This window comes from Drosophila innubila (assembly GCF_004354385.1).
Source record: "Drosophila innubila isolate TH190305 chromosome 2L unlocalized genomic scaffold, UK_Dinn_1.0 4_B_2L, whole genome shotgun sequence".
Lineage (NCBI taxonomy): Eukaryota > Metazoa > Arthropoda > Insecta > Diptera > Drosophilidae > Drosophila > Drosophila innubila.
Genome location: NW_022995372.1, coordinates 21731041 through 21752906, shown reverse-complemented (window position 1 = coordinate 21752906; position 21866 = coordinate 21731041). Strand labels below are relative to the sequence as shown.

Sequence of the window (21866 nt, the reverse complement as noted above, 5' to 3'; positions counted from 1 at the left end):
GTAGCACTAACTTTACAATTCAGGCAATAAAAATAACTTTAAGCAACAACATTTTAGCTGGCATTCAATTAAAATTAAACTAGATACTCAAAAGATATCAAAGGATAGAGAACCTAATCTTAATTATCTTAATTGTATAAGAATATTGCTTTATTGACCTAATTTTAACTATCGAAATACTATTGAAATAGCCTTAGTACCCAGAAATCAAAAGAATTTCACAATTTCTACATATTTGCTAAGGGTCCTCCATAGGAGTTTTTCATATTAAATTTGATTTGAAACGTTCCATGTCTTTGTAAAAAAATTTGTCAAATTGTACAAAACTTTTGAATAGTAAATTTGCTGGGTCAAAGGTTCGATCAACTTCAAACACTTATAACTTTGTAAAAACTCATTTTGATCATGCTTCATTCAAAACTATGCAAAGGGTCTCCAATTGTGTATTTCGAAAATTTTAAATCTCAAGCTTCAACTTCTAATGAAGCTCTTATGTGTAAATCAAAACTTAAATAAAAACTTTTGAAGATTGATTTTTGGTGTCGAAATAGAACCTTTTACCATAAAAGTTGTTGCGGAACGTACCGGAACCGAAACTGATTTTTGTTTCCCCTTTTTCGTTCCCTGATTTTTTGTTTGAGCTCAAAAGGAGCTTAAATTTGTTCTGAGCACGCGAGTGTGTAGACAAATATTTGCCAGTTTGCCTTTCATGGCTTCTTCCACACCCAAAAAGAATTGCATAAAAGTGCAACCAATAACAGTAAATGTTGAACTACTGGCCAAGATTGATGCAACGATTGCGTCTTACATCATCAACAATCTGCGAGAATGGTAGTTTCCTCACACAATAGACAATGCAGCTGCCTGTTGCAAGATGGCGCATAAGAGATGAGGAGTAAAGGTAGAGAGAAGATAACTGCAGTAAGGCAATTCCCTCAGCAGGCACGCATACCGAATAAAATACAGAAAAGAGACCGGCAAACTGCTTTACAGACACGCCCCACAAGTTCAGCATCATCGATATCATCAAGTCTGGAACGACGATCTCTCCTTACTGGCCAGATCAATTGCCCAACTCTGACAATGAACTTGGGGACGACACATGCTACGGATACATAGAAACACAACTTACTTCCTGATTCTGCAGACCGGTTAAAGATCGTCTTGCTCATACAAAAAAAAAAACACTGCAACTCTTGCTAGGTGGCCAACACAGCTTTGGGCTTAGTCTGCACTGTCGACCATGTAATGTTGTAGCGTTGATACCAACGCATCTTCTATGTACGCAATTCAACAATATCCAAATCTTCTGTGCACGTGACCATCTTGAAGGTAATCGGACCTTTTGAGAAATGTGCAATAACGTGAGATTTACCATGCAAACTATTTAAGTGTGGGTTGTCGCATTTATTCGATTTCTGTTTCTTTACAAATTTCCAACACTTGTTCTGATTAGTTTGATACAGCACTCAGAGAAATAAGAGGGCTTCTCATGACCGACTACAGTTAATCGAGAACTCGATCCCAATTATATTAATGACTCAAGCTACTTGTATTTAAATATATGCACTTTTTTATATTAACATTTTTATTAACATCTAAAATTCTGACCAAAATATCATTGAATTGTTGCAACTTCCAATGTTATTAACTCAAAATTAAATTTCTTAAAACTTTATAAAGTTTGGTATGACATTTTTTTAATGTTATCTATCGACTTCCTACCTTGTGTAACACTTTGCTATTGCAGCATTGTAATCGTTACTGACCACTTATCATATACGCCTTGAGACGCAGATTATCTACAAATTTTTCTCTTTGACATTCATTATGCGACAACAGGTTGGGCTTACGAATTGGGTTTATTATACATAAAGACTTGTGCTGAATAAGTTATCAGGCTTTCAAGTTATTTGGATGACTGGTCGAGTTAGCAGCAAATAAACTGAATAAAAGTTTAAGAAGTGGAAAAATGAAAACCTAGGGCTAAAGTGAATTTACAAAGTAAAACTGAGAGAATAACTAATAACATGAATATATAAACATTGAAATACGAACTTGGATTTGTAACGTAATTTTCTGTATAATAATTTGTTATTCAATTGTAATTTTAAATCTAAATAAATATTCAAGCAAAAAAATATTAATAGCCATTGCAACTCATGATGTACATTATCAAGTGCTATAGAGGTGCATATGCATGATTTTCTTGATAATGCATAACATCAGCCTATTCAATGCATAACCCATCTCAACCCCGGCTTCCCCTACTGGTAATAGTTATAATCTTTTGCTTTTCTGGCGTGCATCCGTCAGGTTAATTAGTAAAATAGCTGGTGACCAAGCACGTATTGCAATTTAAACAGCATTTTGATTAATCTCCACCTACTGCAACAGCATACATATTTTTCCTGTCTTTTTTTTTTGTATTCTTTATTATTATTACATAAAACTATTCGCGGCTGCTGTTCAACCGGTTGCATGTTTATGAGCATGTATAATCCTCATGTAAGTGATGTGCCGCAGATGCCGTTGCAATATATTATTTAAAATTAAAACACGCTGCATATGAATAACGAACACTGGATGCCCTTCGATAAATTAAATTATATATTTTCAAAAATTCAGATAGTATATTGATCTACGTTCTTAAATGTAATATTATTACTATGACAATTATTTTTGTAGATTTAACAACAAAATTCTTTTATTTATTTGCAGGATATTAATATTTAAGAAATTTATACCCAATTATGATTTTATATGTAAACTTATTTTGCGCTTACCTTCGGTATTTTGAGTTTTTTATTTTATTTTATTGATCAAAAAAAGAAAAATGGAAATTATATTAAAATATATTTTTAAGCGTTTATTAACAGTCTGTACTCTTTTTCTTATAACTAAATTATTGCACAAAAGCATCTAAATTATTTTCGTGCTAAGTAGCATCTGACTAGGGCCTACCTTCTATTTTCGGTCTAATCTGACAAATTAATCAGGCATATGCGGAAAAAGTGCAGCAAAGTGTTTTACCGAGGAAAAACTGTTGTACAGTTGCTCGGTTCATTTACAGTGACTAATCGATTTTAGGAATTAGCTGCCAGCAAAAGAAAATCAAGGAAAAGCCATCTAGGCCACTCGTACTTTGCCATTACCCATAGCCACAGGTTTTTTATTTGTTGGTCTTGTTCTTTTGGCCATTGGCTATTGGTTATTTAACAGCTATAAAGCATGAGTTGGGCTGGAATTGTAAGAATTTCTGGGCAGCTGGTAAAGCTCTTGTTTGTCCCTCCCCCATCCTACGGTCTCTTACTGGGCTTCCAGCCTATGTAGATTTTATTTGCTTTGCTTTTCGTCTGTTGGCATGCCCCTTGGTGACGTAGCGATGGGCGACTGGCAAATTGGAAATGTGCCAAAGTTCGTTGTACTTCATTCGCCGCGTTGCCAATAGGCTTCGAGCACACACAAATATTTTCCCAATCGATAAATAAAATTTTTTAAACTGACTTAAAAAAAACTTTCCAAGAATGTGAAAAACTAACATAAACTTCTAGTAGCATGAATGGGAAGAAAGTCATGATGTAAAAAGTATTTAAAAGGCACAAACAATAACATATTTAGCAAGGGGTTTTTTTCTTAAATCTAAAGACAGAAAGTTATTTTTATGCTTCGATTAGATAAGAATGAAATTAAATGAAATCTATAGATAGATCTGTATTACCACATGTAATTTTTTTGGCATACTTTCAGGCACTTTCCTAAAACTATAGATTAAAATAATCATAAAATATTCATATGTAGTGTGATGATCTGAAAGTTAACTAAAATTACAATCTTATTTTGTAATAAATACGATCAACTAAGTAGTACATCGCATCCCACTGCTTTATTTTGAAAGCATTATTCAAATCTGAATTCTAAGGCAAAACTAAATGTTAATTTCAATATTTATAGTAGTTTATCACAAAATAGTAGAAAATTTTCAACAAAAAATTCAAAATTTTGATACTAATTACTGATTGATCAGGAGTAAAAAAGGAAGTAGAAATTCGTAAAGTGCAACTCAGACTCTCATAATTTTGTACACGGTATAAAAACCTCCAAGCTGCTGAGTTTCAAGGTTTAAGAAATTACAGTGCTTATCAACAATTGAGGATAGTATTTGTTATTTTGGGTGGTATAATTACATAAGTATTCGTAACTGGGAGAATATTGTTGAAAAAACAACTTGATTCTTGATTCACTTTTATTATGATCGGTCAAACTTAACTTATTTTGGATTGTTAAGCAACGCGGTTTTGAGTTGAATATTCATACTTTTTATACCCAAACGACTGCCTGAAAATAAATATAAATTTCATATCTATGTTAAAAACTATTGCATACTCTCATGCGTAAGAAATTATATTCAGTTTATAGTCCAGCATATTGGTTATTGAATAGAAATAATTGGTATAGTTTAGACACATTTCTAGCAGCCCTATAGTACATACAAGACTAAGAAACGTCTTACGAATTTTAATTATTTATGTTTATTTATCAAATACAAGTTGGCTGTTTTATTTAATCATCCTCCTTTTCCTCCTCCGGACTGTGCATATAGTTGAGAAGCTGATCGGCCATGTGCCAATACCAATGCAACTTGACCAGCTCAAGTCCACCCTTGTCCGCTATCCAGATTCGCCCATTCTCAGCACACTCGATGGCCTTGACAATGTTCTTGGCACATATGGTTGCCGATTGACAAGGTGCCGTTCGCAGACGATCAACAAAGGGTTGCCCGTAGCTAAGGAAGGCGGTCAGTTCCCGATCGACAAACATTTTGGTGGGTCCACAACAAACTGCCATCACAGCAACTCCATTTTGGGTATAGTACAGGGGATCCTAAAAGGAAAATTCTTCAATTATGATATCAAGTTAAGTAAAATGTACTCTAACTCACCGCCAGACTGCGTGTAAAGCCAATGACACCAAATTTTGAGGCACTGTAGGCGCAGAAAACTGGCGAAGGATCCAATCCGACCACAGAGGTCACATTCACAATCAGTCCTCCCTTGCCAAGCTGCGCTTTATCCATATAGGGTAACACTGTGGCACAAGTGTTCATCATTCCAGTCAAATTTGTATTGATTGTATCGTTAATATTTCGCTCATCGCATAGGGTTGCTCCATTGATCAGCACATCGATGTAATCCATTTGAACCATGACCTCGTCAAAGTATTGCTTCATGTCCTCCCTTGCCATAGTCACATCATAGGTCCAGAAAAATATCTGCGTGCTGGGCTTTATCGATTGTAGTTGGGCAATTGCCTGGGGATTCTCCACGCTATGCAGAATAGCTAGTTTCTAAAAATAATTCAAAGCTTATAGAGCCGTTTATTTATAATATATATTTGAGTGATATTATTCTGACGAACAACAATACCAATATTATTGTGCAATTTTTATAAAGTTCCTTTTAAGGCTTTCCTTGTGTACTCACGGCAATGTTCTTGGTCATCAGCACCTTACAGGTCTCCAATGCAATGCCTCCACAGTCGGCCACATAGCAGACGTTCTTGCCAGTAAGATCAAACATTCTTTTTGTACAAAAGTACACTAGACGATTCGAGTTCTCTTTTAACACTAAGCCTTTAAGTGGCACAACCGAACCGTCGAGTCCATCGTTTATCTATTTAATTAAATGAACAAGCTTATCTCACATATACTGTGTGTCAATTTCATGGTTTCTTTTTGGTTTATTTATCATCGAACTCAAAATTGAACGAATATAAAATGAGTGAAATGAGAGATATGTAGAGCCTTAACCTACTACTACGCAGTATTTGCTTTATACCAAAAGCGATGTTAGATGACTTGGCAAATTTGGAAACAGTTTAGATATGAGAGTCCCAGTGCTTGGTCCAGGTGACGGAGTCCAATCGTCCCAAATCCAGCTTCCAGATGGCACCATTCTGATTCGACTCAATAGCCTTGACAAAGTTCTGGGCACATTGAATGGTTGTCTGAGTAGGATGCTCATTGAGCAACTCAGCCACACGTGGTTCCACATCCAGCCAGGAGTTGAACTTGTGGGTCAGCGGAGTTACTGTAATGCCCGGGTTAATGGAGTACGCAGTGACGCCAGTAATGGGTGCAAGTTTCTATTTGAATTTCATAGAAAAAGCGATTGGAGTGATGTTAGTAGAAGGGAATCCCAGTTTCTTTACTTACCGCCAGGGAGCTGGTGAAGCTGACAACCGCTGCCTTTGATGCGGAGTAAACTGGCACCTGGTGGATCGAATTGAAGCCAGTCACAGAGCAAATGTTGCATATGACACCACCTGGTCCACCCTTGCGCTTATCCCAGAACTCCATAATGGCAGTGGTGGTGTTGACCAGGCCCGTGAAGTTGATCGCAATGGTGCGTTCAATCTGATGATCATCGAGAATGCCAGCTCCATTGATCAATAGATCAACAGTCTTTAGCTTGGCGAAAATTGTCTTCAGCAGCTTGGCGGTCTCCGTTACTGGAACAGTGACGTCATAGGGATAAAAAGTAACGGTCACCTTGGCATTGATTGCTTTCAGTTCGGCAATTGCTGTGGGATTCTCAATTCGGTCAAGGATCACCAGGTTCTAAATTAAATTGTATACAATTGAAACATATGTTAAAGCCCTAAAATTATTATTACCAACCTTGGGACCACGTTTGACAATCTCCCGACATGTGTCCAGACCAATGCCACCCAAACCGGCGACAAAGATTATGTTCGTGTTGGCGATTACCATATTGATAGTGTCAGCTTCAGATTGTCTGATCGTCTCTGACCTGATTGGGCTGAGAATGAACCACTGAATGTTAGATTTTCCAGTCGTAGTCTTGTATTTATAGCTGAAATAGCTGTCTGTAGATTTTCGAATGTTCCCGTCCAAGGAACTTATCAATAGCGACGACTGAGACGACGACGCTGACGTCGAGTGCAATGTCGTTGGCGACAGCGACGTCTCTGTGTTTTGATTTGTTTGTTTTGGTTTTTTTCAGTCAAAATTTTGCCGCAATTTGCTTGTTTTTCTTAACTTATAACCTGATGAGCAGCACATTTAAAGATCTAACCTTCGCTGAAAGTCAAAGCAATAGACATAGACAACATTTTTTTGCCTTCGTTGAACAGCGAACACCGATTAGAGGCATCGGCTATCAGAAGCTTATCACATACCGACAGAGAGTGTGATGGGAAAGTGAGTGGACAAGAGCCCTCCTCCTCACCGATTCGCATCCCATGCTGACTTAAGTGGCGGGAAATTGAGATCTTAGCTATGTGCATAGAGAGCCAAGCCTAACCTATACTGACACCAGGCTTAAAAATATTTATATGCTGATAAATCATTATTATTGTTCTGCCAAAAATTTAAGTCGCTGATTGGAGGTTAATTACAGAATTATCTCAGTTAAAGTATCAATGAAAATATATTGGTAGCATGAGCAATATGATACAAAACGATAATATATTATTACTTAAATGTTGTATATTTTAAGGTTAATTCTCTAACATTTTACTTTATACCTCTTTACATATTTAATTACCATTTATAATTTGAAATAAATTTGTTGAGCTTTAATAATCAAAAAATTAGACTAGGGTAAGCCTTTTTTTAGAATATATATTATAAACAAACAATATATATTCTAATCTAAACACAGCTTGCAACTATGTATATACAGAACAGTATTTTAATGCCTATTAGATCTTTCAGATTGCAGATAATTACATTTGATTCAAAAGTAGTCATTACTCTCTACAAGTGTTGTTTATTACAAATTGATTACATTTTGTAACTTGAATGTTGGTTTTAATAGATGTTACAGTTTGTAGATAGACTTGAAATATTTAGTACTATACCTGATTATACAGCTCTATCAAATTAATAACGTTTTATATGAATAAGTAATATCTTTGGATATTATCGAGAAATAAAATACAATTTTTTTTCTGAAGGACTGCGATTGCAGCTTGAAAACTTATTATAATGAATTTACATCAGCGGATCCAGTACCGAAAAGTACTTAAAACTCTGGCAGCGATAGACGAAAACTCTCCACTATTTTAGATTATTTTTGGTCATCTTAAAGTAAAGAATCTTTCTACTTTTGGAATGCAGATAAAAATAATTTAATTTAAATTTTGTTATTATGTAATACTTAATTAAAAAACAAAAACGTTATTCAAATATATTTATATTATTAATCACTCTAGCCGTGAAAACATGTTGTTTTAAATAAATGTATTGAAAGACAGGGTCATTTCTGGTTATCAGTCAACTGCTACTGCAATTATCAATATTGTAATCATATGAGTTTAAATTGATGTATATGCGCTAAATAAAGTAAATAAAAAAAGCATAATGTTAATGTTAATTAAAATAAATCTAGGGGAAGTATATTATTTTAAAACTTGAATTCGAAACTGTAACTAGTGCGATTAAATTAAATGTAAATATAAAATGTATTAAATATAAATATAAACCTTTCTGTTAACTTTGGGATTAGCTATAGATATTTATACTTTTACAGATTTGGCATGAAAGTGTCTTAGACTTTGAGTAAAATTAATTAATAATGCAAATTTTATTATTAATATTATATTCTTTTACATATTTACCCTAAAATGTGTATATTGAGAATTTAAATGTGAGTACGTGCTTGTAAATAAATCACTTGACACACCTTACACATACACACTCACTCACAGTACGTGTAAACTCATCAATGTATATAAGAAGTACAATAGTTATTTTTGCTGTTAATGTGTGTGTGTGTGGGAGGGGGCAGAAACGAGTATTGCAATCTAAATGGAATAAAGTTTAGGAACTCGAACGACGATGCAACATTTCAACGTCATCTTCTTGAATCTTTGGCTTAATTTGCTTTGACTTTTAGCAATTTGCATAAATATCACCAGCACCATAAATATCAGACGGTCAGACAGCCAGAGAATCAGAGTCAGAGTCAACTCTATGCATAGGTGTAGACTATACGGCATCATTGTTGTTGTTGTTGCTGTTGTTGTTGTTGTCTTGCATTTGTTATGATTTTTTGCATTCATTCTCGACAACAATAACAATCAGAACCCATGTAAAAGTAAAGGCCCAGACATTGCCTGTTAATTTTCAGGGGGAATGACAGCAGCAGAAAAGGCCAAAATACGACGGCATATGAAAGAAATATGATTTCTGATTTCTTCTATGGAGGCGTCACGGCCATGGCCAAGTTTATTGCTTAGGCCAATGGAAATAAGTTACCATTGCAACGTTCGTGGGTATACAAGTATGGAAAATGGTAATGATCTGACAAAAGACGAGACATTGCAAATGTCTGATATGCAAAATGTAATTTGAAACAAACAATGCACTTGACAGTTGTGATATCCTATATGGCATACTAATTCAGATCTTTCGAGATTAAAGAGATTTAAGAAATCACATTATGTCAAAACTTAATCCTTACTTAAAGTGAAATTAATATATTGATGAAAGAATATTTTCTGTTTCAATCTATTTATTATAAGTTCTTATTAAAGTAACAGATATGACAAAAGGATCCTTTGTTTATATTTAATACATTCCAAACTAATTCATTTTATTTTATTTTCTATTTTTAGCGTTGGCAAAGACGATGGTTTGTGCTCTATGACGATGGAGAGTTTACTTACTCTGTGGATGATTATGTTAGTAATACATATTTATATATATAATCTTTCCAATACAACTAAAATCGTACTAAAACAAACGCTTTCTCTTTGTAGCCCGAGACTGTGCCACAGGCCAGCATTGATATGACCAAAGTGCTCGATGTGAGCAGCGCCGAGGAGGTGACCGGTCATACAAACTCCATTGCCATAACTGCGCCAGAGCGCGTCACTTTTGTGAAGGGTATCAGCTCAGAGGAGTCGCAATGGTGGCTCAATATATTGACAGCCTTCCCGAAGTCGAAGGGTCGTCACAAGCGCAGTACCACGCTGTCAGGTGGGCAAATCAGCTGTCTACGTCAATCCTCGAATGTGGAATTGGCCGTCAAGTTGGGAAATCGCCATAGCTCCTATCACAAGGATACGCTAACGTCCTCGCACTCAGCGACCAATTTGATTGGTAATCTTGATAGTCCCAGCTCAACGAACACTGTCACCGCACCAGCGAATGATGACGAGGACGATGGCGTTGAAACTGGCGAGGATGAGGAAGATGATGAGGATGAGGATGAGGAGCAACAAGTGTCAACGTCACGAAAGGCCAAAGTTACATCTTCATCCAGCAGTCTAGGCGGACAGGATGAGAACAATCGTAATGCCGGCAATGAAATTACAAATCGAGGTGAGAAACGTCAACAAAATCGACAGTGATCAGTTTAGATTGACTCTTAACTATCTTACTTGAAGATTAATCCATCTAATATGATATATCAGGTCTGTTCCAGTTTTCACTACCACTTTTCAAGGATTTCATAAAATGTATTTTCTGATGTAGCATTTGAAAAATTATCTTACATTATCAGACTTAAATAAACCAACTAAAGTTGAATTCAATACGCAAAATACTTCCACATTGAAATTAGGAAACCGGAACGGGTCCGTATGATGTTATAATTATTATGAAAATAAAAATTGAGAAGAACATTTTATATGAATCTGGAGACTGCAAATTTATTCATTTTTGCAAAATATTTTATCAAACCTTTCACAACAATTAATAAAAAAAATCTCCAATTAAAAATTTTGAAAAGTTTGACATAAAGTAATGGGGAAATTTTGCCTTTTAAAAAGTGTTTTACTTCAACATTTTTTGAGATAATACACTTTTATTTGAGCATTAAATTTAACTGGCAAATCAAAGTTAGGTATTCTTATCATGCTTAAAAATATATTTCGTTAGGTTTTGATGAAGTTACACAAGTAATAAGCTTAAGAAGATTATTGACTGTGTACATGATAACTCTGCAAGTTCTAATTAATTATTATTGTTTATGATCCATTTCTATTTATAATTCATCTATTAAATTTTATGACCCGAGATTATAAAAATAAAATTATCAGTTCTTTACGTTACTTCTGACAGTGAGACCTACTGAAACCTACGTGGTCATATAAGCATTTATTATATTATTATTTATTATGAAGATGATAAAGTGACTTTTACTTTTCGCCTTAAAGCAATTATTTGCACAATCTGCTTTATGATTGTGATTTTATTCTCCTCTTACCCACTCCCCGCCCGTTTTTGTTTTTATTTGTTGTTTTTCTTTGTATTCTTCATATTTTGCTGCCCTCTTTGTATCGGCTGCTATAATTTTTATGATCATTTATGGCTTGCAGCAATCAAAATTATCAACCAGAAGAGCCCAGACAGATTCTCAGCTGGGTGGCATACGGGACGGTAGGTGCTTGGAGACTAGGAAGAGGGATACACGGGGGGTAGTGCGTGCAGCTAGTTAAAGCCGTAGCTACAAAATTAACCTTGAATTCACACAGTAACAACAACTACAACAACAGGCACAAACGTGCAGGGCCAGCTCCCTACTTAATGGTAGGCTTCATAAATTTTCTTTAGATCCAACAGCCACACACACACACACACACACAAAGATATATGTATATACATCCAATGCCCTCCTGTTCTTTTGGTCTCGGTTCCAGAGGGGTCTAAGCTCAGATCAGAACTGACTCGCTGACTGACCGAACTGAGTCTGGTAATTGCAGTTACTGTGAATGTTCTCACATACACTGCTGCAGGATACTTGTTCATGGAAAAATGATATTCACGCTGAAATTATAGTGTATCTGCAACATGCTTGTTGTTGCCCCAAAAAGACACATAGATGCTTGCACAACATCCTCTTCGAGGATCATTAAATTCTTAATGATCTTCTGTTGTTTTTTCAAATTTAGAATTTACCATACAAATCACTTAAGATGTTTTCCAAATAGATACAAAACAAACTAAAATATGTTTTTAGTATGTTTTCCATTTCAACGTTATTTAAAATTACTATTGTTGGAACTTATCTTAACTTGTTGTTGACTCTTGCTTTTAAAATCTCTATCTTGTCTTATGACAAAATTAACTCCAATTTCAATCTATTCTTTTTCCAGTTCCCATTTAAAATTCTTCTTGACATCCCTTTCTCCTTTTTTCGTTGTTTACTTTTTTTGTCTATTGCATCTTTCAGCTATCTCTGTTATAATGCTTATTTATAATCTGCAAGTTTAACCTGTTCTGTTTCCAACTTCAATTTAATATATATTCTTAAATTCTTTTTCTAATATTTCATTCTTTCCCTTTACTTAGCTTTAAAATATATTTCCTATATCAACCGTTCTCTTAAGATGTATTTTGCATTTTGTATCTCTTTCTATGACAATTTTTTATTATCTGCAATTTTTTTTCTTTTCTGTTTTCAAACTCAATTTCAATTTGTTCTTAACTTCTCTAGCTCCCTTTTACTCTTTCTCTTTAACTCTCTTTTACAACTAAGAAACACTTGCAAAGTAACGAGTAGGGCAACTGACACAAACTAATTACATTCCATCAGAGGGCAAAATTGTGCAGCAAATGAGGCAATTTATTGGCTCAGGCAGAAACTTTCTGAATGGGGAGGCAATTCCCGGGGAAAGCTCTTAAAATGCACAACGACAAAGATTGTAAACTGTCTTCACCTAATAGCCGCCGGGCCTTTCGACTGTCTTAGACGGCACAAACTGAAACTGAAATATACATAGATATATATGTTTATTTTTTTTTTTTGCTAGGGCAAGTCCGACACATGATAGTCCCCTCTGGACATAGACCTGGAGAAACACACGGACACATGTGGTCGGTCGGTTGGTCGATCGGTCTGCGGTGTACGTGGTGGAACTTGTAATGGGCGAGTTTCACGGCAGTTGCCACAAAGTGAATAATTACAGTGCAAATATATCTTGGTCTGCTACAGTCCACAAATGAGGCAGAGTACGGAGGGAAGAAACAGGCAGAATGAGTACCAGAGGTGACAAAGTGCAACATCTTAAATCTTAAGAAAGACAAAATATTTTCTTCAACATTTTAGGCAAATTATAATATATTTTTGAGCCGAAACTAACTAGATAAAAATATTCCAACAAGAGTTTAATTAAGGGAAATTTCAGAGTATTTCCTTTTAAATATTTAATACAATCCCCACATATGAGGTTCTGTTCACAGTACTTTCTGTCTTAGTAAACAGCATCTAGGTCTGAGCTGTTAGATAACTTTGGTGCAAATGGAAACTGACAGAACAGTTCGATTTGTGGAATAGGACGGAGAGTACAAAGAGGGCGGATACGGCTAACGATGCGAAGCTGTACGATTTACGAGAGACCATGGAAACCAAGAAGTGTTGCCGACTTGGAATAGCAATAACCAATCAATATTCATAAGTGTAAGGACTCGTTTACTAGCCAAGAAGCCCCGGCACTGAATTTATGCAATGTGCCAGCCAGTTAGAAATTATTCAAAGTCATCGTGTGAGGGGTGCCCAAGGCTGTCAACCCATTCAGAAGGGGTACCAGGGGACAGGGAACGGGATATAAGGTATGGGATATGAAGTAGTCGTATGTGGTTTGGGTTAGATTCATTTCAAAGGCAATTTTCGCTTTCGTTTCGTTTCGTTTCGTTGCCCCAAAAGATGCTGGCAACAACGCGCTGTTGGCAAATGAACTTGCAATTTGATTATTTATTATGCAAAAGGCGGAGTTGCAGCCGGTTTACAACTCGTAGTTACAGGAAGCTCTTGTCCATGATTGAGTGAATTGTTCAGACTGGCTTAATGGCCGACATAATTAATCAAATGTGCTTAATTAAAGAAATCAGAAATAAAGGGGGGAATAACTTAATTAAACTATCATAGTCAGGAATTAATGAAGAATACTTTCGAAACCAATGTATTCTCGTTAAAAAATTAAAGAGAGTAATAAGCTTTCATTTGCAAAATTCAACCGCTGATAACAAACTTCTTCTGCAAGCAAATAAGGTTTAGTTTTACGATATTAATGCAGTTTAAGCAAGAATTTTATTCATAAATCTGTGAACTTAACAATTGTACTAGCTTAAAAAATTAGTATTTTTATTTAATAATTTGTAAAATGAAACAAATTATAATTATTACTGTATATAGCCAATATCTTATATCTTATCATATGATATTAGTTATAAGATTACATTTTGCAAAACATTTTAATATTTGGGGTAGTCTCTTAAGAGTAAAGTTACTTCGGCTTTGACCGGAAAGTAGATCGCTAAAGTTGTCTGTCGTCTGTCCAAGATGCTTGGCCTGCCACTATGTATAATATCATAAGCATTATAAATTCCATTGCAGACATTTCGGGCTGAGTGTAATCAACGACGACGTAGTAATTCCCCCATTCCCCTCTGTCTGCGTCGTCGTTTCCATCGTTGCCATCGTCTTACTTAAGCGAGCGACTGGGGACCGACAAGTCGGCCAATTAAAGGCATAGAGCCCACCATTTAGCACAGTAACCTTGAACCTGCTAGGTGAGTCAGTCACTCTGTCAAGAGGCAGCATGATCCAAGGAGTTCGCTTCATTCGTTACGCTTCCTCTTCTGGTTTGCTTGGCGAGCCAAGAACTCTACCAACTAATCAAGATAAATGCAGTGTGTTCGATTGGCCGAAAAGCCAAAAAGTCCACTTTCCAGTTGTGTTGTGTTGTGTTGCGTTGTGTTGTGCTCGCCAAGAGTTCAACCTGTTCGACTGACCGAATTGAAGCGCACTCAAACTTCAACTCAGACTCTGAGAGTCTGGGAGTTTTTAATGGTCTGTCGGAAATTCGTATCATAATCATAATAAACCTAAACAGGTCCCGACGAGAGCACAAGGGCAGCCACGTCTATATATATATTTTGTAATCATATATATTTATGGGACAACTCCTTCCCATGGATACTCAACTTGTTTGGGTGTTAATAAAATTATGACTCTACCCATCTTACTCACTCTTCTTGCTCCTTGGCATCTTGGCGAGAGAACTTGTTCGCCTTATCGCGCATCTACTCAAGAGGATCCTCTTACCATTCAACCCGTTTTGATAATTTTATTATATTTGCACACAAATAACTTAACCGTACTGCGTTTTATGGCTTTATGGCTGGCATAAATATCGTTAGGGATATAAAATCAACGGACCATACCAACTCCTAAGCCAATTTCAGTCAATTTCATGGCATTGATATGGTTTTGCCCATGGCAAATAAACAATTCTCATGTTTCCATGCACTTAATGAAAATGTTTTGCCAATTATCAAAGCTAAGTGTGGCTCTTTCCTTTGAGACTGAGTTCTGTCGACGGAGAATGATAACTAAGTGTATTAAGATTCATCTATTAAATTCACACTGCAGTTCGACCTATCTTCTAAAGCTGGAGGAATCTTTTGGGGTTTCGTGAAGAAAAGAGCAGGGCTAAAAAATTACAATGAAAAGCTCTTTTATTTATACTCCCAGCGGGGAGAATGACTCGACGTAAGGAAGAACTTTCATCTTTGTTCTTTAAGATAGACGAGAAATTTATAAGTATAGCACAGATAGGAGAAAAGGAAGTCTTTATAAGACTCCCTTTCACATTTAAATCCTTTTCTATTATAATAGATTCGTTTAACAAAACAATTTCAATCTTCATGTCATTGCAGTTTCGCAACCAACGGGCTGTCTGCTTATTGAGGACATGCGGCGGGATGAGAAGTCCATCAAGGATATTGCCAATACGATAACAAACCTAAGTCAACAGCAGGGCAAACGCTGGTCCACAATGGCTGTCAACAATGCGCTGAATAATCAGCATCATTATCAATACCAGACATCGCGTGATGAGACCGATTTCCAGGTGACGTCCTCGGGCAAGTCCCACAGCGATCCACAGACGGTTGTCAATTTGAGACCAAAGTCATTACCACTGGCGGCCAACTCGACGCCGGCGATTGTGTCCGCAATAGTCAAGAAAATACCCACGGTGCTGGTCTCCCAACAACAACAACAACTGCAACAGCAACAGCAACAAGAGTCCAAGCAACAGGGGGACAACGTGAAGAGTAACAAATCTGCGGGTCGATTGCAATTGCAACTGCAACTGAAGCCGGCGAAGCATTATCAACACGAACGTGGCGATCCCGATGGAGGCTGCAATCTGGATGAGCTGTGTGCCAACTACATGTCCAAATCGGATGAGCTGAGATCGGTCGGCAAGTCGAGCAAGAACAGCGTGTCCAGCAAACCATCGAGCAAGAGTATCGAGGAATCGCTAAATGCCAAAAAGGGTTGGTTAATGAAACTGGACAATCGGACGGGCGAGTGGAGCAAACATTGGTTCACCTTGAGTGGAGCGGCACTTTTCTACTATCGAGATCCATTGTGTGAGGAACGTGGCGTACTCGACGGTGTCCTTGATGTCAACAGTCTGTCGAATGTCGTGGAGGAGCCGAGTGCGACTAAACAGCATGCTTTCCAGCTCATCACGTGGGACAAGCAACGTCTCTTTTTGGCCAGTCTCTCGCCCAGCTCAAGGAACAGTTGGTTGGCTGTGCTGCGAAGTGCGGCAGGGTTGCCACAACAACTGGAGGCAACTACAACGACGACGTCAATAAGTGCAACGATAGCGACAACGACAACAGGAACGCCATCATCCCTGATTAAGTCAAGCGACATTGAGCAGGACTTTATAAAGGCGCAACTGCAACCACAATTGTCACATCCACTTAGCTCAAGTCCGGCCACGCCTGGCACTCCAGCGAATGGTCCACACTTCTCCTCGGACGAGGAGTATCGCACCGCCTCAGAGGGCGGTCGTAGGGACAGTCTCGACTGGGGTTCGCCGTTGTCTCCCTCTCCGCCTGTTCTGCGGAGTTGCCTGCGCAATAGGAGCCTGGCCAGTCTCCATAAGCGCAGTCGCAGCTCCCCGCCCAGCTCTCGACGCAGTACAGTCGATAGTGTGGCCAGCGATGAGCTGCCTCTAATGGCCGTACCGGAGGAGACTCGTCCAGATCGTGAGCTGAAGCAACAATGCGAAACCCTGCGAACCGAGGCCAAGCTAAGGGAGGCACGCATGTCCGAGCTTCTTACCACGCTCCAGCGGACGGAGCAGGAACTGACGGCCCGACTGCAGGAGCAACAGCAACAACTGAATGGAGAACTGACGAGTGCCAAGCAAAGTGCCGCAGAACTGGTCCACAGCTTGAGTCTGCAACTGACGGAGAGTCAGTGCAAGATTAAGCAGCTGGAGGATCGCTTGGCGCAAGGCATTGAGGAGAACGAGAGCTTGTACAAGAGATTGCGTGACTTTCAGGCGGATAATAGTCAGGTGGTGAGCAGCTTGAGCAATCTGCAACGTCACAAGATGAAGCGCATGGACTCGCTGAGTGATCTGACCACGATCAGTGACATTGATCCCTACTGCCTGCAGCGGGATTCGCTGGCTGAGGAGTACAACGAGCTGCGCAGTCGCTTCGAGAAGGCGGTTAATGAAATTCGAGCCATGAAGCGAGAACTCAAGCAATCCCAGAATCAATATGATGCCCTCGAACTCATTCAGACAGCATTGCAGCAGAAGCTGGAACGCTGCCAGATGGAGGACGGTGCCCAGCTGCAGTTGATGGCAGCACGAATTCAGGATCTGACCATCAAGTACAGCACCTCGGAGCGACAGGTGCGAGCGCTGAAACAGAAACTGGCCAAGTCCGAACGCAGGCGATCCCTCTCCCTGAAGGGCAAGGAGCAGCTGGAGCTCAAGTTGAGCGAGTTGCAAAGGGAAACGAAAGTGGAACGAAAGGCCGGAGATTGCAGCACGGCGAGCACTACGGAATCCAGCAGTGATTCCAGCAGTCAGTCGTCTCCTTTAAATGCTCATCTCTTGCAGCGTCTGCACAGCCTGGAGCATGTGCTCCTCAGCACCAAGGAGCGTCTGGAGCAGAGTCTCAATCAGCTGCAACAGCTGCGGGCAAATCAACGTAGTCGTCGCTCTGTATCCCCTCTCAATGAGCGCAAGGATGGCCTCCGGCAACTGGAGCGTGCTTTGGCCGAGACCTGTGTCCTGGTCAGCGAGCAGATGGAACTCTCCTGCCTGCAGGAAGCCTGTCACAAGTGTTGCGAACTGCGTCAGCGTGTGGAGAAGCTAACGGCACTTCAACAGCAGACGGAGACGGATCTGCAGCGAAGTGAGCAGCTGCTGGAACAGCGCGAGAGCGAACTGGCAGTCGTCCTGGAGAAGTGCGCCACACAGGAGCAGGAGCAGCAACTGTTGTTGCAACAGCGCAACAAGCTTAGCGACGAGTTGGGCAGACAACAGGAGCGTTGCAAGCGACTGGAGAAGCGTCTCGATCTCCTGGAGCGGGAACATGGAAAGCAGCTCGAGTGCCTCCGGGAGGTCTATCGCCATGAGCACGCCAATGTCGCCGATGAGCAGAGTTTCCGCAAGCGTTACCAAACGGAGATCGAACAGCTGAGGGTATGTACTAGATCCGAGTTGAGAAGGCCATGTCCCTAGGGGCACAAGTCGCTGTCAGTCCGAATTTGTCATTCTTAGTAGATGTACTAGAAATACCCATTATGCCATCTTCCGTTTCAGACACTCTGCGAGAAGGGTCTTAGCGCCATGGAGTCATCGCATCGCCGCCTTATCTGTGACATGGAGGAGAAGCATAAGCTAGAAATTGAGCGACTGCTGGCGGAGAAGGAAACAGCGCTAGCCGAGGAGACTCAGGTAAAAATATTACAGTTATGAAAAATATTCAATTTTCCAATTTTGAGGAAGAACGAAATTAAAGGCCTAATATTGATAAAATGACAAAGTTATGACAGTTTAAAGTTTTTGAAAAAGTGTCAAGGGGAAAGTATAAAAAAAATGGACAGTAAAGAATAAAAAATTGAATTTTTAAATTTGATGCAGAATCAAATTAAAGTTGAGTTTTAGATTTTTCTAGATAATCGATTTAATTAACTCACTTGATCGTCAAAAAAACTAATCGAATTAAAATTGTTTAAAATCGGTGCCGCAAATATCGACTTGTCGATTTTTCGATGTTTTTTTACATCACTAATCTTGAACTAAGATTTATGAATTCTTAAATTTTTTTAACAGCCAATGCTGTTGGATCAAGTTTTAATAATCTGAAACTGAGACTTTAAAAATATAAAATATATATATATAGTATATAAAAAATTATATAAATTGGAATTTACTAAAATACTTACATTTGAGAAATCGAACTTGGCCAAAATCAATTTCATCGACATTAGTAATTAAAATCTTATTGAGAAATCAATTTTTTAATATGCAGTGCTTGATTTTTTTCACTATGTTTTGATAAATTGCGTTAAATAACTTTATCAACACATTTTGTATCGTGACCTTAGGCAACACTGGCCGCACTGGACGCCATGCGAAAGGCGCATCAGAGTGAGGTGCAACGGGAGGTGGCACGCTTCAAGGCCGAGTTTCTGCTTCAGGTGCAGCGGGGTGAACACATGCGGGGAGATGGCGTCAAGCTGAAGGAGTAAGTTCTCCCTTGTCATTCAATCGACAAGGAATACCACTAATGTTGTGATATCTGTCTCGCAGAGAGGAGCTCGATGAGTTACGTCTGGAGATTTTGTCCTTTTCCGAGAAATATTCCATCAAATGTGTGGAAAATGCTGCCCTCGAGGAGAAACTGCATATGGCCAATGGCAAATTGAGGCACTTTCAGCAAATGCAACAGCTGGAACTCAGGTGAGACCCTAACAGACAACAACAACAACACGACAACAACAACAACAACAGCTACTAACTTACAGCACGTTCTTATCACAGAAATCAACAATTTCGTGCCCATCTGGCCTCTGATGATCCTGGGAGCGATGTTCATTTCGTCCAAGGTCTGACAACGGGCTGCAAGGAGGATGCTTCCTGTGAAGATAGCGAGGTGAGCAAAGCAATTAATTTAACAAATTATGATTATGATTATGTTTAAGCGCTCTCTACCAATTTTGGGTGGAACGACCAAAAGCCTGTGACTAACACTTAGATTAGACAATAGAGAAAACAAAAACTAATACACTTTGTTACCATCTTCCACAACACAAAACAACAACAACAACAACACAACACCAACAACAACCACAACCACAACCAAAATTTCAACCAAAATCAAAGCCTGTTCAAAGTGCACCAAAAATAATGGTTGAAACAAACACAGCAACAAGATCAACTCTAGAGTCAGACACAAAGCTCGTTGAGACGGCATCGAGAGCGACCGATAAATTGGAACAGAACCTGTTTGTGATACCCTCCCATAAGCAGAATCGTTGCCAAGTGTCTGCCGCAAACATTTATGATAGTGGCAACAATATCGGTAACATCGATCAGGTCGATAGCAACGATTGCGTCGATAACAGCGATGAGCTCGCCTATGAGCCGTGCTACAAACCCAGCGATATATTTGCCATATATCAGAATCGTTTATGTTTCCAAGGTAAACGAAATGCATTTCACATTTCTAAGTATCTCTCTCTCTCTTTCGAACACACATCGCGAAGCAAAGAATCTCCCCACACCCCTTCACCCACACTCTGTCTCTATCTGTACTTGTCTTTCACTGTCGCTGTTTTGTATTGTTTATTTTTTTTTTTTTGGTGTGGGACGTAAGCACATTTCTAGTATAACACTTGTTGGTTTTCACTAATATAACACATATGGCACACATACTCGCATCTGGCTAACAGTATAACAGTTGATACTTCATGAAATTGTTTTCTCAATCTCTTTTTAAAGGTATGAAAAGCAGCTCGACGTTTGGAAAGAATTTGCGAAAATCCACTGCAAGAACATCACCAGCATCATCATCATCATCATCATCACCAGCATCATCGTCTTCATCATCATCAACAACTACAGCATTGACAGCTGTAGCAACAATAAAGATGCCCGATCCGAAGGGACCCAGTCACAAACGAATCTATCAAACGGACGCCGTTATTAACATTCAACAACAGCACAACCCCGACAATGCAATACAACAAGAAAAAGCACAATGAACAATGAGAATGAAAACGAAAACGAAATAATGGAAAATCAATTGAAAATAATAACCAAGAACAACAGAACCAGTGGAACAACCAAAGAATAATTAGTGCTAATAATAAATAAATAAATTATTATAAATATTTAACATATAATGAACTAAACCAAATGCAAAAATCAAACGGAAATACTTACATGTAAATATGCGAAGATCATTTTCTAAACTGGTTAAAAAAAAAAGATGATGTTGGTGATGTTGGCAGTAACAGCAGCAGCAGCAGCAGCAGCAGCAGCAGCTTGTCCAAGCTTCTAGGAATGATAGAGAGCAAGAGATTGAGTTATACACTAACAACGACTGTTCACCCCCTTCCAATGCATACTGGAAGGGACGTCGAGCAATGGAAAGACTAACTACAACAACAACAACAACAACAACAGCAGCAGCAACAATACAACTCACAATAAAATCAACAGCAACACGCGTATCAATTATTGGCACAAAATGGATTATCATTTTGGCATAAATAAAAAGCAAACAATTTATGTATTTATCAACAGCTTTTCTATTATTGCATCTGTAACATTTACCCGATTTTTCTATGTCCATAAAATGTGTCATTTATTTATGTAGTGTTTAGGTCAAATCAAATCGAAGAACAACAACTAAACTTGCTCAACTATTTATGCATATTGAAATGTAAACAAAGGCATTATATATAACTTGTTGTGTTTTTGTCTTTAGTACTTTATCAAAATTGTTTTGCAACATATATACATATATATAATAATTTACATGTAAAACCCTAAATATATAC

At 38.3% G+C, this 21866-nt stretch overlaps 3 protein-coding genes across 4 annotated transcripts in view; 1 reads left to right on the top strand and 2 right to left on the bottom strand.

Moving 5' to 3' along the window:
- Positions 1-21592, top strand: part of LOC117782145 (protein outspread) — a 75822-nt gene extending 54230 nt beyond the window's left edge. Inside the window, exons 3-11 of one of the 2 annotated variants that reach the window (XM_034619120.1) lie at positions 9643-9708; positions 9787-10351; positions 15692-18498; positions 18619-18753; positions 19407-19546; positions 19612-19761; positions 19843-19954; positions 20185-20503; positions 20803-21592. In XM_034619120.1, the coding sequence (XP_034475011.1) occupies positions 9643-9708; positions 9787-10351; positions 15692-18498; positions 18619-18753; positions 19407-19546; positions 19612-19761; positions 19843-19954; positions 20185-20503; positions 20803-21065 (4557 nt within the window). In that variant the 3' untranslated portion in view covers positions 21066-21592. The remainder of the gene's footprint in view (positions 1-9642; positions 9709-9786; positions 10352-15691; positions 18499-18618; positions 18754-19406; positions 19547-19611; positions 19762-19842; positions 19955-20184; positions 20504-20802) is intronic. The other variant, XM_034619122.1, reaches the window with a different exon arrangement.
- On the bottom strand, positions 4514-5617 carry LOC117782146 (alcohol dehydrogenase-related 31 kDa protein). The gene is made up of 3 exons (XM_034619123.1): positions 5484-5617; positions 4943-5347; positions 4514-4884 (listed from the first exon to the last, which is right to left on the bottom strand). Exons 1-3 carry the CDS (start codon positions 5577-5579, stop codon positions 4564-4566), a joined length of 822 nt encoding a protein of 273 aa, XP_034475014.1. The 5' UTR covers positions 5580-5617; the 3' UTR covers positions 4514-4563.
- On the bottom strand, positions 5707-6845 carry LOC117782147 (alcohol dehydrogenase). The gene is made up of 3 exons (XM_034619124.1): positions 6680-6845; positions 6215-6619; positions 5707-6144 (listed from the first exon to the last, which is right to left on the bottom strand). Exons 1-3 carry the CDS (start codon positions 6770-6772, stop codon positions 5878-5880), a joined length of 765 nt encoding a protein of 254 aa, XP_034475015.1. The 5' UTR covers positions 6773-6845; the 3' UTR covers positions 5707-5877.
- Positions 21593-21866: the final 274 nt, after the last annotated feature.

Bases quoted from the DNA above. Each gene is read 5' to 3' on its own strand.
- LOC117782147 (XM_034619124.1), bottom strand. From the start codon at position 6,772: ATGGTAATCGCCAACACGAACATAATCTTTGTCGCCGGTTTGGGTGGC. The intron at 6,620-6,679 runs GTTGGTAATAAT...AATTTAATTTAG, and splicing joins TTGTCAAACGTGGTCCCAAG to AACCTGGTGATCCTTGACCG. The intron at 6,145-6,214 runs GTAAGTAAAGAA...AAATTCAAATAG, and splicing joins GCTTCACCAGCTCCCTGGCG to AAACTTGCACCCATTACTGG.
- LOC117782146 (XM_034619123.1), bottom strand. From the start codon at position 5,579: ATGTTTGATCTTACTGGCAAGAACGTCTGCTATGTGGCCGACTGTGGA. The intron at 5,348-5,483 runs GTGAGTACACAA...AATTATTTTTAG, and splicing joins TGATGACCAAGAACATTGCC to AAACTAGCTATTCTGCATAG. The intron at 4,885-4,942 runs GTGAGTTAGAGT...TTTTCCTTTTAG, and splicing joins GCTTTACACGCAGTCTGGCG to GATCCCCTGTACTATACCCA.